This window comes from Rattus norvegicus, chromosome 19 (assembly GCF_021556685.1).
Source record: "Rattus norvegicus strain SHRSP/BbbUtx chromosome 19, alternate assembly SHRSP_T2T, whole genome shotgun sequence".
In the NCBI taxonomy this organism is placed as follows: Eukaryota; Metazoa; Chordata; class Mammalia; order Rodentia; family Muridae; genus Rattus; species Rattus norvegicus.
This window is the reverse complement of record NC_141552.1, coordinates 25,793,688-25,808,749: the sequence shown is the minus strand read 5'-3', so window position 1 is coordinate 25,808,749 and position 15,062 is coordinate 25,793,688. Positions and strand designations below refer to the sequence as shown.

The 15,062-nt window shown below is 39.5% G+C and overlaps 1 protein-coding gene across 6 annotated transcripts in view; it reads right to left on the bottom strand.

Moving 5' to 3' along the window:
* Positions 1-15,062, bottom strand: part of Iqcml1 (IQ motif containing M like 1) — a gene marked incomplete in the record, with an annotated part of 220,276 nt that overhangs the window by 115,435 nt on the left and 89,779 nt on the right. For 5 of the 6 annotated variants that reach the window (NM_001432086.1, NM_001432087.1, NM_001432088.1 and 2 more), the window contains 1 exon segment: positions 5,850-5,965. In NM_001432086.1, coding sequence (NP_001419015.1) covers positions 5,850-5,965 — 116 coding nt within the window. 6 annotated transcript variants of the gene reach the window in all.

The window sequence follows — 15,062 nt, the reverse complement described above, 5'->3', positions numbered from 1 at the left end:
AACAAACATGGAATATCCAAACACACCAGAAAAGCAAGATCTAGTTTCAAAATCATTTTTGATCATGATGCTGGAGGACTTCAAGAAAGACGTGAAGAACTCCCTTAGAGAACAAGTAGAAGCCTACAGAGAGGAATCGCAAAAATGCCTGAAAGAATTCCAGGAAAACATAAATAAACAAGTAGAAGCCCATAGAGAGGAGACACAAAAATCCCTGAAAGAATTCCAGGAAAACATAAATAAACAAGTAGAAGCCCATAGAGAGGAGACACAAAAATCCCTGAAAGAATCCCAGGAAAACACAATCAAACAGTTGAAGGAATTAAAAATGGAAATAGAAGCAATCAAGAAAGAACACATGGAAACAATCCTGGATATAGAAAACCAAAAGAGGAGACCAAGGAGCTGTAGATACAAGCTTCACCAACAGAATACAAGAGATGGAAGAGAGAATCTCAGGAGCAGAAGATTAAATAGAAACCATTGACTCAATTGTCAAAGATATTGTAAAGTGGAAAAAGCTACTGGTCCAAAACATACAGGAAATCCAGGACTCAATGAGAAGATCAAACCTAAGGATAATAGGTATAGAAGAGAGTGAAGACTCCCAGCTCAAAGGACCAGTAAATATCTTCAACAAAATCATAGAAGAAAACTTCCCTAACCTAAAAAAAGAGATACCCATAGGCATACAAGAAGCCTACAGAACTCCAAATAGATTGGACCAGAAAAGAAACACCTCCCATCACATAATTGTCAAAACACCAAACGCACAAAATAAAGAAAGAATACTAAAAGCAGTAAGGGAAAAAGGTCAAGTAACATATAAAGGCAGACCTATCAGAATCACACCAGACTTCTCAGCAGAAACTATGAAGGCCAGAAGATCCTGGACTGATGTAATACAGACCCTAAGAGAACACAAATGGCAGCCCAGGTTACTGTATCCTGCAAAACTCTCAATTAACATAGATGGAGAAACCAAGATATTCCATCACAAAACCAAATTTACACAATATCTTTCTACAAATCCAGCACTACAAAGGATAATAAATGGTAAAGCCCAACATAAGGAGGCAAGCTATACCCTAGAAGAAACAAGAAACTAATCGTCTTGGCAACAAAACAAAGAGAATGAAAGCAGACAAACATAACCTCACATCCAAATATGAATATAACAGGAAGCAATAATCACTATTCCTTAATATCTCTCAACATCAATGGCCTCAACTCCCCAATAAAAAGAAATAGATTAACAAACTGGATACGCAACAAGGACCCTGCATTCTGCTGCCTACAGGAAACACACCTCAGAGACAAAGACAGACACTACCTCAGAGTGAAAGGCTAGAAAACAACTTTCCAAGCAAATGGTAGGAAGAAGCAAGCTGGAGTAGCCATTCTAATATCAAATAAAATCAATTTCCAACTAAAAGTCATCAAAAAAGATAAGGAAGGACACTTCATATTCATCAAAGGAAAAATCAACCAAGATGAACTCTCAATCCTAAATATCTATGCCCCAAATACAAGGGCACCTACATATGTAAAAGAGACCTTACTAAAGCTCAAAACACACATTGCACCTCACACAATAATAGTGGGAGATTTCAACACCCAATCTCATCAATGGACAGATTATGGAAACAGAAATTAAACAGAGACGTAGACAGACTAAGAGAAGTCATGAGCCAAATGGACTTAACAGATATTTATAGAACATTCTATCCTAAAGCAAAAGGATATACCTTCTTCTCAGCTCCTCATGGTACTTTCTCCAAAATTGACCATATAATTGGTCAAAAAACGGGCCTCAACAGGTACAGAAAGATAGAAATAATCCCATGCGTGCTATCAGACCACCACGGCCTATAACTGGTCTTCAATAACAATAAGGGAAGAATGCCCACATATACGTGGAAATTGAACAATGCCCTACTCAATGATAACCCGGTCAAGGAAGAAATAAAGAAAGAAATTAAAAACTTTTTAGAATTTAATGAAAATGAAGGTACAACAAACCCAAACTTATGGGACACAATGAAAGCTGTGCTAAGAGGAAAACTCATAGCGCTGAGTGCCTGCAGAAAGAAACAGGAAAGAGCATATGTCAGCAGCTTGACAGCACACCTAAAAGCTCTAGAACAAAAAGAAGCAAATACACCCAGGAGGAGTAGAAGGCAGGAAATAATCAAACTCAGAGCTGAAATCAACCAAGTAGAAACAAAAAGGGCCATAGAAAGAATCAACAGAACCAAAAGTTGGTTCTTTGAGAAAATCAACAAGATAGATAAACCCTTGGCCAGACTAACGAGAGGACACAGAGAGTGTGTCCAAATTAACAAAATCAGAAATGAAAGGGAGACATAACAACAGATTCAGAGGAAATTCAAAAAATCATCAGATCTTACTATAAAAACCTATATTCAACAAAACTTCGAAATCTTCTGGAAATGGACAATTTCCTAGACAGATACCACGTATCGAATTTAATTCAGGAACAGATAAACCAGTTAAACAACCCCATAACTCCTAAGGAAATAGAAGCAATCATTAAAGGTCTCCCAACCAAAAAGAGCCCAGGTCCAGACGGGTTTAGTGCAGAATTCTATCAAAACTTCATAGAAGACCTCATACCAATATTATCCAAACTATTCCACAAAATTGAAACAGATGGATCACTACTGAATACCTTCTACGAAGCCACAATTACTCTTATACCTAAACTACACAAAGACACAACAAAGAAAGAGAACTTCAGACCAATTTCCCTTATGAATATTGACGCAAAAATACTCAATAAAATTCTGGCAAACCGAATTCAAGAGCACATCAAAACAATCATCCACCATGATCAAGTAGGCTTCATCCCAGGCATGCAGGGATGGTTTAATATATGGAAAACCATCAACGTGATTCATTATATAAACAAACTGAAAGAACAAAACCACATGATCATTTCATTAGATGCTGAGAAAGCATTTGACAAAATTCAACACCCTTTCATGATAAAAGTCCTGGAAAGAATAGTAATTCAAGGCCCATACCTAAACATAGTAAAAGCCATATACAGCAAACCAGTTGCTAACATTAAACTAAATGGAGAGAAACTTGAAGCAATCCCACTAAAATCAGGGACTAGACAAGGGTGCCCACTCTCTCCCTACTTATTCAATATAGTTCTTGAAGTTCTAGCCAGAACAATCAGACAACAAAAGGAGATCAAGGGGATACAGATCGGAAAAGAAGAGGTCAAAATATCACTATTTGCAGATGATATGATAGTATATTTAAGTGATCCCAAAAGTTCCACCAGAGAACTACTAAAGCTGATAAACAACTTCAGCAAAGTGGCTGGGTATAAAATTAATTCAAATAAATCAGTTGCCTTCCTCTATACAAAAGAGAAACAAGCCGAGAAAGAAATTAGGGAAACGACACCCTTCATAATAGACCCAAATAATATAAAGTACCTCGGTGTGACTTTAACCAAGCAAGTAAAAGATCTGTACAACAAGAACTTCAAGACACTGAGGAAAGAAATTGAAGAAGACCTCAGAAGATCGAAAGATCTCCCATGCTCATGGATTGGCAGGATTAATATAGTAAAAATGGCCATTTTACCAAAAGCAATCTACAGATTCAATGCAATCCCCATCAAAATACCAATCCAATTCTTCAAAGAGTTAGACAGAACAATTTGCAAATTCATCTGGAATAACAAAAAACCCAGGATAGCTAAAACTATCCTCAACAATAAAAGGACTTCAGGGGGAATCACTATCCCTGAACTCAAGCAGTATTACAGAGCAATAGTGATAAAAACTGCATGGTATTGGTACAGAGACAGACAGATAGACCAATGGAATAGAATTGAAGACCCAGAAATGAACCCACACACCTATGGGCACTTGATTTTTGACAAAGGAGCCCAAACCATCCAATGGAAAAAAGATAGCATTTTCAGCAAATGGTGCTGGTTCAACTGGAGGTCAACATGTAGAAGAATGCAGATCGATCCATGCTTATCACCCTGTACAAAGCTTAAGTCCAAGTGGATCAAGGACCTCCACATCAAACCAGACACACTCAAACTAATAGAAGAAAAACTAGGGAAGCATCTGGAACACATGGGCACTGGAAAAAATTTCCTGAACAAAACACCAATGGCTTCTGCTCTAAGATCAAGAATCGACAAATGGGATCTCATAAAACTGCAAAGCTTCTGTAAGGCAAAGGACACTGTGGTTAGGACAAAACGGCAACCAACAGCATGGGAAAAGATCTTTACCAATCCTACAACAGATAGAGGCCTTATATCCAAAATATACAAAGAACTCAAGAAGTTAGACCGCAGGGAAACAAATAACCCTATTAAAAAATGGGGTTCAGAGCTAAACAAAGAATTCACAGCTGAGGAATGCCGAATGGCTGAGAAACACCTAAAGAAATGTTCAACATCTTTAGTCATAAGGGAAATGCAAATCAAAACAACCCTGAGATTTTACCTCACACCAGTGAGAATGGCTAAGATCAAAACCTCAGGTGACAGCAGATGCTGGTGAGGATGTGGAGAAAGAGGAACACTCCTCCATTGTTGGTGGGATTGCAGACTGGTAAAAACATTCTGGAAATCAGTCTGGAGGTTCCTCAGAAAATTGGACATTGAACTGCCTGAGGATCCAGCTATACCTCTCTTGGGCATATACCCAAAAGATGCCTCAACATATAAAAGAGACACGTGCTCCACTATGTTCATCGCAGCCTTATTTATAATAGCCAGAAACTGGAAAGAACCCAGATGCCCTTCAACAGAGGAATGGATACAGAAAATGTGGTACATATACACAATGGAATATTACTCAGCTATCAAAAACAACGAGTTTATGAAATTCGTAGGCAAATGGTTGGAACTGGAAAATATCATCCTGAGTGAGCTAACCCAATCACAGAAAGACATACATGGTATGCACTCATTGATAAGTGGCTATTAGCCCAAATGCTTGAATTACCCTAGATCCCTAGAACAAACAAAACTCAAGACGGATGATCAAAATGTGAATGCTTCACTCCTTCTTTAAATGAGGAAAAAGAATACCCTTGGCAGGGAAGGGAGAGGCAAAGATTAAAACAGAGACTGAAGGAACACCCATTCAGAGCCTGCCCCACATGTGGCCCATACATATACAGCCACCCAATTAGACAAGATGGATGAAGCAAAGAAGTGCAGACTGACAGGAGCCGGATGTAGATCGCTCCTGAGAGACACAGCCAGAATACAGCAAATACAGAGCCGAATGCCAGCAGCAAACCACTGAACTGAGAATAGGACCCCCGTTGAAGGAATCAGAGAAAGAACTGGAAGAGCTTGAAGGGGCTCGAGACCCCATATGTACAACAATGCCAAGCAACCAGAGCTTCCAGGGACTAAGCCACTACCTAAAGACTATACATGGACTGACCCTGGACTCTGACCTCATAGGTAGCAATGAATATCCTAGTAAGAGCACCAGTGGAAGGGGAAGCCCTGGGTTCTGCTAAGACTGAACCCCCAGTGAACTAGACTGTGGGGGGGAGGGCGGCAATGGGGGGAGGGTTGGGAGGGGAACACCCATAAGGAAGGGGAGGGGGGAGGGGGATGTTTGCCCGGAAACCGGGAAAGGGAATAACACTCGAAATGTATATAAGAAATACTCAAGTTAATTAAAAAAAAAAAAAAAAAGAAATGAACTAGGCTCACTGTAAAATTTCATGGCTTTTTTTTTTCATCAAAATCGACCCAGTATTTTACTGAGAGGGAAAAAAACAACGGCAAGTAAATGACATGTGCATATTTAAAAAATACTTACGATAAAATAATCCTTAAATATTATTGAGGCTCCTGATAAAGTCTGAGCAGATTCATGAGGCAAATGGGAAGATCTCATCAATGCAGCACTCCTCTGATCATAAAGAGTCCTGTCAGCTGGAAATATTGATGGAGGTTAAAATAATATTTATCTAAGACGAGTACATACTGATCATAGTGCTTTATAACACAAGAAGGAAAGCAAAACATCTTTGTGGGCTCACTTTTCTGTGTTAAAATCACATCTTGTCATCTCATCAGAGAGAGATGAAGAAGCGATGGCCCTGCACGAAGAGAGACTTGAATTAATTAGCACAGTAAAGCGCATCCAGTGTGCAGGCAGCAAGCTAACCATTTCACCCTCGGGGACTCACTTCTCCAAGAATGTTGACCCCTTTGTTTTTTGTTTTGTTTTTTGTTTTGTTTTGTTTTTTAAGGAGACTTCGAGTAAAATCCTATTTGTGAGTTGCACACATAAAAAGTAAATGTCTCTGACATGTAAGTACATTAAAAGGAAATCCAGAAAATTATTAAGAAATAAGTTTTAAAAATGCAAAGTAAATGAAATTGTTAACGGCGCTAAAGTGAGAGAGAAAATGGACAGACAACAGACACCCTCCGTTCTTCTGTGGAATTCTACGGCAATCTTTTCCTTAAGAAAATGATGAGTGCGACAACTAAACCACCCCTGGGAGCTCTGAGCCACCAACCAAAGAACACACGTGGGCTTGGAAAATACCAGGAGTTCGTATTATTCTGCTGTCTTCTGCATATCTCATTGCCAACCTAGACACAACTGAAAATGCTTCGACCTTTTCTTAGATCCCAGCACCCATTTGGCACTAAACGGCATGCCAGCCAGCAAAAGCATACAAATGAAACCCCCCAAGCAAAACCACTCCACGAGGGGACAAAAATTATTTCACAGGATTTAAAGTACCACCTTTTGGAGGACAAAATGTTTTTACCACATCATCTTTCCTTAGTCTCCAATACCTTCAAAATTAGAATGGTAATAGTCTCTTAAGTATCCTCCAGGTGGAAGATTTTTTTCCATTTTTATTCAAATTTATGTGCTCAACCTAAGCCAATTATTTAACCAGGTTGGCTATGTTTCTGAAACCTAATAAGCATGGCTGTTTTAGAAATCTAAATTGTTCAAGTGATTCACAGAAAACTGGTAATGCTGTGTGTACCTGGGCGTGCCACCAAAGCCTGAGAGGACGGGAGGAGAAGGGAGGGAGCAAAGGATTCCCCGGCATTCCCTCACGTCACAAACAAGAGATTTGTTCAGTTCATCTGGACATTGGCAAAAGACAACAGCACTTTGAACTTTGCATAGAAGGTTTCACTCAAGAAAGAAACTAAATGCTGTGAAGTAACAGTGCATGCAGCTGCCTCTGGAGAATGCCCAATGAAAAGCCAATATATCTTTATTAGGACGTGACAGAACCAAATGGGTTTAGTGGTCTTGGGTCCCCAGAGCCTCTCTAATGCTAAGCTCATTTTGTTTCCTTTCTATCAATCCCTTTGTACTAATAAATTCTTAGAGTTAACTGCACACGCAGTTTTAATCTGTAGGTGATTACAAACAATTAATAGGAGAGAGAATTGGCAGTTCTTAGTTTGATTACCTATATAATTAAAAGGGATGGTAACCTACAGTTGACAAATAGCATCTTAACCATTTGAATAATCAAACCTCAGAAAGTTGCTTGGGTAGCTGAACTCTATCTGCTATATTAGTTGAATTTTAGAAAAAAAAATGGCAAAACGGTCCATTCAAACTAATTCATATGTATTATTTTGTAAAATGAAACAATGTATTATCAAGTTATGATAGCTACCGTCTTTTGTTTGAATAAAATGAACTGTTTTGAAATAGATTCAAGAAAAATAAAGATGTATGTAGAAGAAAAACAATATTGTTCACAATTTTCATGTTTACGGCTGACACCCCTATAAAAACTGATTAATAAAGAAGTCCTGTTTATTTATCGAAGTTTTACAAGACACAAACCTTAAGGTCCTAAGAAAGCTTACTTTCTACTTAGGCCTTATAATGGTTTATCTTGATTTTATGACTGAACCTGGTATTACTGAGGAAACATGCCTCTCCAGGTATCTCTGAGGGTGTCACCACAGAGGTTTAACTGAGGAGAGAAGATCTATCCTAGATGTGGATGATGCCTTGCCACAGACCAGCATCCCAGGCAGAATAAAAATAAGGAAGACATCAGCTAAGCACCAGTTTTGGAAACACTGTGTTCAGATGCCCCGTTGTCCTAAACATAGTAAAAGCAATATACAGCAAACCAGTAGTTAACATCAAAATAAGTGGAGGGAAACTTGAAGAAATCCCACTAAAATCAGGGACTAGACAAGGCTGCCCACTCTCTCCTACTTACTCAATATAATACTCAAAGTCCTAGCCAGAGCAATCAGACAGCAAAAGGAAGTCAAATGGATACAAATTGGAAGGGAAGAAATCAAAATGTCACTCTTTGCAGATGAAATGATAATGAACTTAAGCGACCCCAAAAGTTCCACCAGAGAACTACTTAACGTGATAAAGAACTTCAGCAAAGTGTCAGGTTATAAAATTAACTCAAACAAATCAGTAGCCTTCCTTTACTCAAAAGATAAACAGGCTGAGAAAGAAATTACGGAAATGACACCCTTCACAATAGTCCCAAATAACATAAAATATCTTGGTATGACTTTAACCAACCAAGTGAAAGATCTGTATGACAAGAACTTCAAGTCTCTGAAGAAAGAAATTGAGGAAGATCTCAGAAGATGGAAAGATCTCCCATGCTCATGGATAGGCAGGGTTAATATAGTAAAGATGGCCATTTTGCCAAAAGCAATCTACAGATTTAGTGCAATCCCCATCAAAATTCCTAATCAATTCTTTATAGAGATAGAAAGAGCAATTTGCAAATTCATTTGAAATAATTAAAAAACCCAGGATAGTGAAAACTATACTCAACAATAAAAAACTTCTGGGGGATCACCATCTCTGACTTCAAGCAGTATTACAGAGCAATAGTCATAAAAACTGTATGGTATTGGTACAGAGACAAGCAGATAGATCAGTGGAACAGAATTGAAGACCCAGAAATGAAAGCACACACCTATAGCCACTTGATCTTTGACAAAGGAGCTAAAACCATCCAATGGAAGAAAGGTAGTATTTTCAACAAATGGTGCTGGTTCAACTGAAGGTCAGCATGTAGAAGAATGCAGATCGATCCATGCTTATCACCCTGTACAAAGCTTAAGGCCAAGTGGATCAAGGACCCCCACATCAAACCAGATACACTCAAACTTATAGAAGAAAAAGTGGGGAATAGTCTTGAACACATGGGTACTGGGGAAAAATTCCTGAACAAAACACCAATGGCTTATGCTCTAAGATCAAGAATCGACAAATGGGACTTCATAAAACTGCAAAGCTTCTGTAAGGCAAAGGACACTGTTGTTAGGACAAAACAGCAACCAACAAATTGGGAAAGGATCTTTATCAATCCTACATCTGATAGAGGGCTAATATCCAAAATATACAAACAACTCAATAAGTTAGACTCTAGAGAGACAAATAACCCTATTAAAAATGGGGTACAGAGCTAAACAAAACATTCTCAGCTGAGGACTATCAAATGGCCAAAAAGCACCTAAAGAAATGTTCAACATCCTTAGTCATCAGGGAAATGCAAATCAAAACAACCCTGAGTTCAACCTCACACCAGTCAGAATGGCTAAGATAAAAAACTCAGATGACAGCAGATGCTGGCGAGGATGTGGAGAAAGAGGAACACTCCTCCACTGTTGGTGGGATTGCAAACTGGTACAACCATTCTGGAAATCAGTCTGGAGGTTCCTCAGAAAATTGGACATTGAACTACTTGAGGACTCAGCTATTCCTCTCCTGGGCATATACCTAAAAGATGCCCCAACATATAACAAAGACACGTGCTCCACTATGTTCATAGCAGCCTTATTTATAATAGCCAGAGACTGGAAAGAACCCAGATGCCTTCAACAGAGGAATGGATACAGAAAATGTGGTACATCTACACAGTAGAATATCACTCAGCTATCAGAAACAATGACTTCATGAAATTCATAGGCAAATGGAATGAACTAGAAAATATCATCCTGAGGTAGGTTACTCAATCACAGAAAACCACACTTGATATGCATTCATTGATAAGTGGATATTAGCCAAAAAGCTCGAATTACCCAAGATGCAATTTCCAGGACTTTTATCATGAAGGGGTGTTGAATTTTGTCAAATGCTTTCTCAGCATCTAATGAAATGATCATGTGGTTCTTATCTTTGAGTTTGTTTATATAGTGGATTACATTGATGGATTTTTGCCAAAAAGCTCAAATTACCCAAAATGCAATCCACAGACCAAAGGAAGCTCAAGAAGGATGACCAAAATATGGATGCTCTCATTCCTTCTTAAAAGGTGAAAAAATATCCATAGGAGGGGATATGGAAGCAAAGTTTAGAGCAGTGACTCAAATAATGGCCATTTAGAGCCTAACCCACATGTGGCCCATATATATACAGCCACCAAAACTAGATAAGATTGATGAAGCTAAAAAATGCATACTGAAACGGACCAGCTATAGATCTCTCCTGAGAGACACATCCAGAGCATGTCCAATACAGAGGTCAATGCTAGCAGCAAACCACCAAACTGAGAACAGGACTCCCTTGGGGGGAATTAGAGGAAGTGTTGAAAGAGTTAAAGGAGCTTGCAACCCCATAAAAACAACAATGTCAACCAACCAGAGCTCCCAGGGACTAAACCACTACTGAAAGACTATACATGGACTGACCCAGGGCCCCAACTGCATATGTAGCAGAGAATAGCCTTGTTGGGGCACCAGTGGAAGGGGAAGCCCTTGGTCCTGCCAAGGTTTGACCCCCAGTGCAGGGGAATATGGGGGGGTGGCAGTAAGGGGGGTGTATGGGGGAAATACCGGTACGGGGGAGGGGGAGGGGAGGGGATGGGAGCTTATGGACAGGAAACTGGGAAGAGGAATAACATTTGAAATGTAAGTAAAGAAATATATCTAATAAAAAAGTTTTTAAAAGCAAGAAAAAACATAAAAAAGAAGGGAAAAATAAATCACTAAAATCTAGAGTTTTAAAAAAAAAAGAACATTTTTCCAAACTAGAACTCATGCCATGGTTTTATTCTCTTAGAATGAGATAAGTAAGAAAGAGTTTTGAAATGAGTGGTGGAAAGGTTGTTTGTTGGAATATCAAGTTAGAAGGGCTTTATTGAACATACTGAAGCAGGAAGGCAAATAGACCTTCGAGCGGGACGACTACCGCAACAACGGCAGAACAGATGACCCCACAAAGGAGCAGTGTTCACACCATGCAGGTTGTGTTGTGAGATTGCCCCTCTTGTAGGATAGGTGTCGAGGACAGGCCTTTGCTCCTATCTCACCTTTGACTTGGAAACCGTTACCGGTAACTGCAGCTCAGCTTTGGTAAGCATCGGGTGTAGCAGGATCAGATCATCAAAGCAAGCACCCTGCTCCACCATTTTACAACGTGAGCTTCAAAGAGTGATGTCCTAGTCACCCACTTAAAATTTCAATCAAATGGATAGAAATCAGGATCGGTCTTGATTCTTATGATCTAGTTTTCTTCCCTTTTTCTACGAAAATTTATTCCTAAACTTTTTAGAAATGTTTAAGATTTCAGAAAATGACTGTGCCCTTCAGATGAAGCCGATCTAGGTCCTTTTCTTCCCTGTTTTCACCACTCTATAATTTAATCAGCCTCAGTGGATGTTTCCTATGATTACTGGAGAAACATTTTAGCCAATAGGCTTAGTAATAATAATAAAAGCCTATGTCATGCATATGTTTAGAAAACGCCATGGGAGTGAACATTAAAAATATTTTTAAAATACTGTTTTTCAACAAAGATGCTATGCAATGTAAGGAATATGTATAAATTATTTCAGAAGAAAAATCAACATTTTTCACATTGTATTTTACAGAATAAATCCCTGGTCCTAAGCCTTTAGGTGTTTCTATTTTAGTTGTCTGTTGTTGTTGTTGTTGTTGTTGTTGTTGTTTAGAAAGTTTTAATTCAATTAAAATGTAATGATTTAGCTATAAACATAATGAAATTCAACAAAACTTCACATGATCGAACATTGGTTACAAACTCCTTATGTTGGGGATACATTTAATTTTAAAGAAAGAAAGAACAGCAGCCTATAACACTCAGAAATTATCAATTTACTGAAATTTTTGTACTTTCAGAACATTAAACTGACTGGTTTAGACGAATGTTGAGAGAACTGGGATATGAAGCGATCTGCCAGAGAGTTTGGCTTTCAGGCGTAGAACTATGTACTTGATGTAAAGAACCATTGCTTCAGTCTGCTTGCAGTCTTTACTTTTTAAAAAGCACTTAAAAATAGTGTCAACCATTCAGAGCCTGCCCCACATGTGGCGCGCATATATATATATATATATATATATATATATATATGTATATGTATATGTATATGTATATGTATATGTATATGTATATGTATATGTATATATATATATATCCATCAAAACTAGATAAGATGGATGAAGCTAAAAAAAAAAATGCATGCAGAAAGGGACCAGATATAGATCTCTCCTGAGAGACACATCCAGACCATGTCCAATACAGAGGTCAATGCCAGCAGCAAACCACCAAACTGAGAACAGGACCCCCTTTTGGAAGAATTACAGGAAGGATTGAAAGAGTTGAAGGAACTTGCAATCCCATCAAAACAACAATGCCAACGAACCAGAGCTTCCAGGGACTAAACCCCTACCCAAAGACTGTACATGGACAGACCCAGGGCTCCAACTGCATATGTACCAGAGAATAGACTTGTTGGGGCATCAGGGGAAGGGTTCTGCCAAGGTTGAACCCCCAGTGCAGGAGAATATGGGGGAGGGCGGTAGTAGGGGGGATGTATAGGGGGAATACCCGTACGGGGGAGGGGAGGGGAGGGGATGGGGCTTAAGGACAGGAAACTAGGAAAGGGAATAACTTTTGAAATGTAAGTAAAGAAATATATCTAAAACTCTCGGATCCCTGGCCACAGCAGCTCACTGCTCCCAAACCCCGTGGGAGAGCTCACCACCCGGGCAGGCGGGCACTCCTGAGACTGCAGAGCGGAAGAGACCACCAACACTGCCCACCCCTGCCCACATCCCTGGCCCAAAGGAAACTGTATACGGCCTCTGGGTTCCTGGAGATAAGCGCATAGGAGCAGCAGGTCCCGTGCGTCTGATACACTGCCGGAACCTGAAGGGACCGACCAGATAAACAGTTCTCTGCACCCAAATCCTGTGGGTGGGTAAGCTAAACCTTCACAGAGGCAGACACACCCGGGAAACCAGAAGAGACTAGACTTTGCCCACATTACTGATTCCAGAGGAAACCACCAAACGACATCTGGAACCCTGGGGCACAGAAGCTCCCGGAGAGGGCGGTGCAGATCTTCCTGGTTGCTGCCGCCTCAGAGAGCTCATAAGCAACACCCCACGAGCAAACTTGAGCCTCAGGACCACAGGTAAGACAAACCTTCCTGCTCCAAGCGACCTGCCTGGTGAACTCAAGACACAGGCCCACAGAACAGCTAAAGACCTGTAGATAGGAAAAACTACACGCCCGAAAGCAGAACACTCTGTTCCCATAACTGGTTGAAAGAAAACAGGAAAACAGGTCTACAGCACTCCTGACAATCAGGCCAATAGGACAGTCTAGCCACTGTCAGAAATAGCAGAACAAAGTAACACTAGAGATAATCTGATGGCCAGAGGCAAGCACAGAAACCAAGACTACATGGCATCATTGGAGCCCAGTTCTCCCACCAAAGCAAACAGGAAATATCCAAACACACCAGGAAAGCAAGATCTAGATTTAAAATCATATTTGATCATGATGCTGGAGGACTTCAAGAAAGACATGAAGAACTCCCTTAGAGAAACACAGGAAAACATAAATAAACAAGTAGAAGCCTACAGAGAGGAATCACAAAAATCCCTGAAAGAATTCCAGGAAAACACAATCAAACAGTTGAAGGAATTAAAAATGGAAATAGAAGCAATCAAGAAAGAACACATGGAAACAACCCTGGATATTGAAAACCAAGAGAAGAGACAAGGAGTCGTAGATACAAGCATCACCAACAGAATACAAGAGATGGAAGAGAGAATACCAGGAGCAGAAGATTCCATAGAAATCATTGACTCAACTGTCAAAGATAATGTAAAGCGGAAAAAGCTACTGGTCCAAAACATACAGGAAATCCAGGACTCAATGAGAAGATCAAACCTAAGGATAATAGGTATAGAAGAGAGTGAAGACTCCCAGCTCAAAGGACCAGTAAATATCTTCAACAAAATCATAGAAGAAAACTTCCCTAACCTAAAGAAAGAGATACCCATAAGCATACAAGAAGCATACAGAACTCCAAATAGATTGGACCAGAAAAGAAACTCCTCCCATCACATAATAGTCAAAACACCAAATGCACAAAATAAAGGAAGAATATTAAAAACAGTAAGGGAAAAAGGTCAAGGAACATATAAAGGCAGACCTATCAGAATCACACCAGACTTTTCACCAGAAACTATGAAAGCCAGAAGATCCTGGACAGATGTCATGCAGACCCTAAGAGACACAAATGCCAGCCCAGGTTAGTGTATCCTGCAAAACTCTCAATTAACATAGATGGAGAAATCAAGATGATCCATGACAAAACCAAATTTACACAATACCTTTCTACAAACCCAGCACTACAAAGGATAATAAATGGTAAAGCCCAACATAAGGAGGCAAGCTACCCCCTAGAAGAAGCAAGAAACTAATCATCTTGGCAACAAAACAAAGAGAAGAAAAGCACACAAACATAACCTCACATCCAAATATGAATATAACGGGAAGCAATAATCACTATTCCTAAAATCTCTCAACATCAACGGCCCCAACTCCCCAATAAAAACATAGATTAACAAACTGGATACGCAACGAGGACCCTGCATTCTGCTGCCTACAGGAAACACACATCAGAGACAAAGACAGACACTGCCTCAGAGTAAAAGGCTGGAAAACAACTTTCCAAGCAAATGGTAGGAAGAAGCAAGCTGGAGTAGCCATTCTAATATCAAATAAAATCAATTT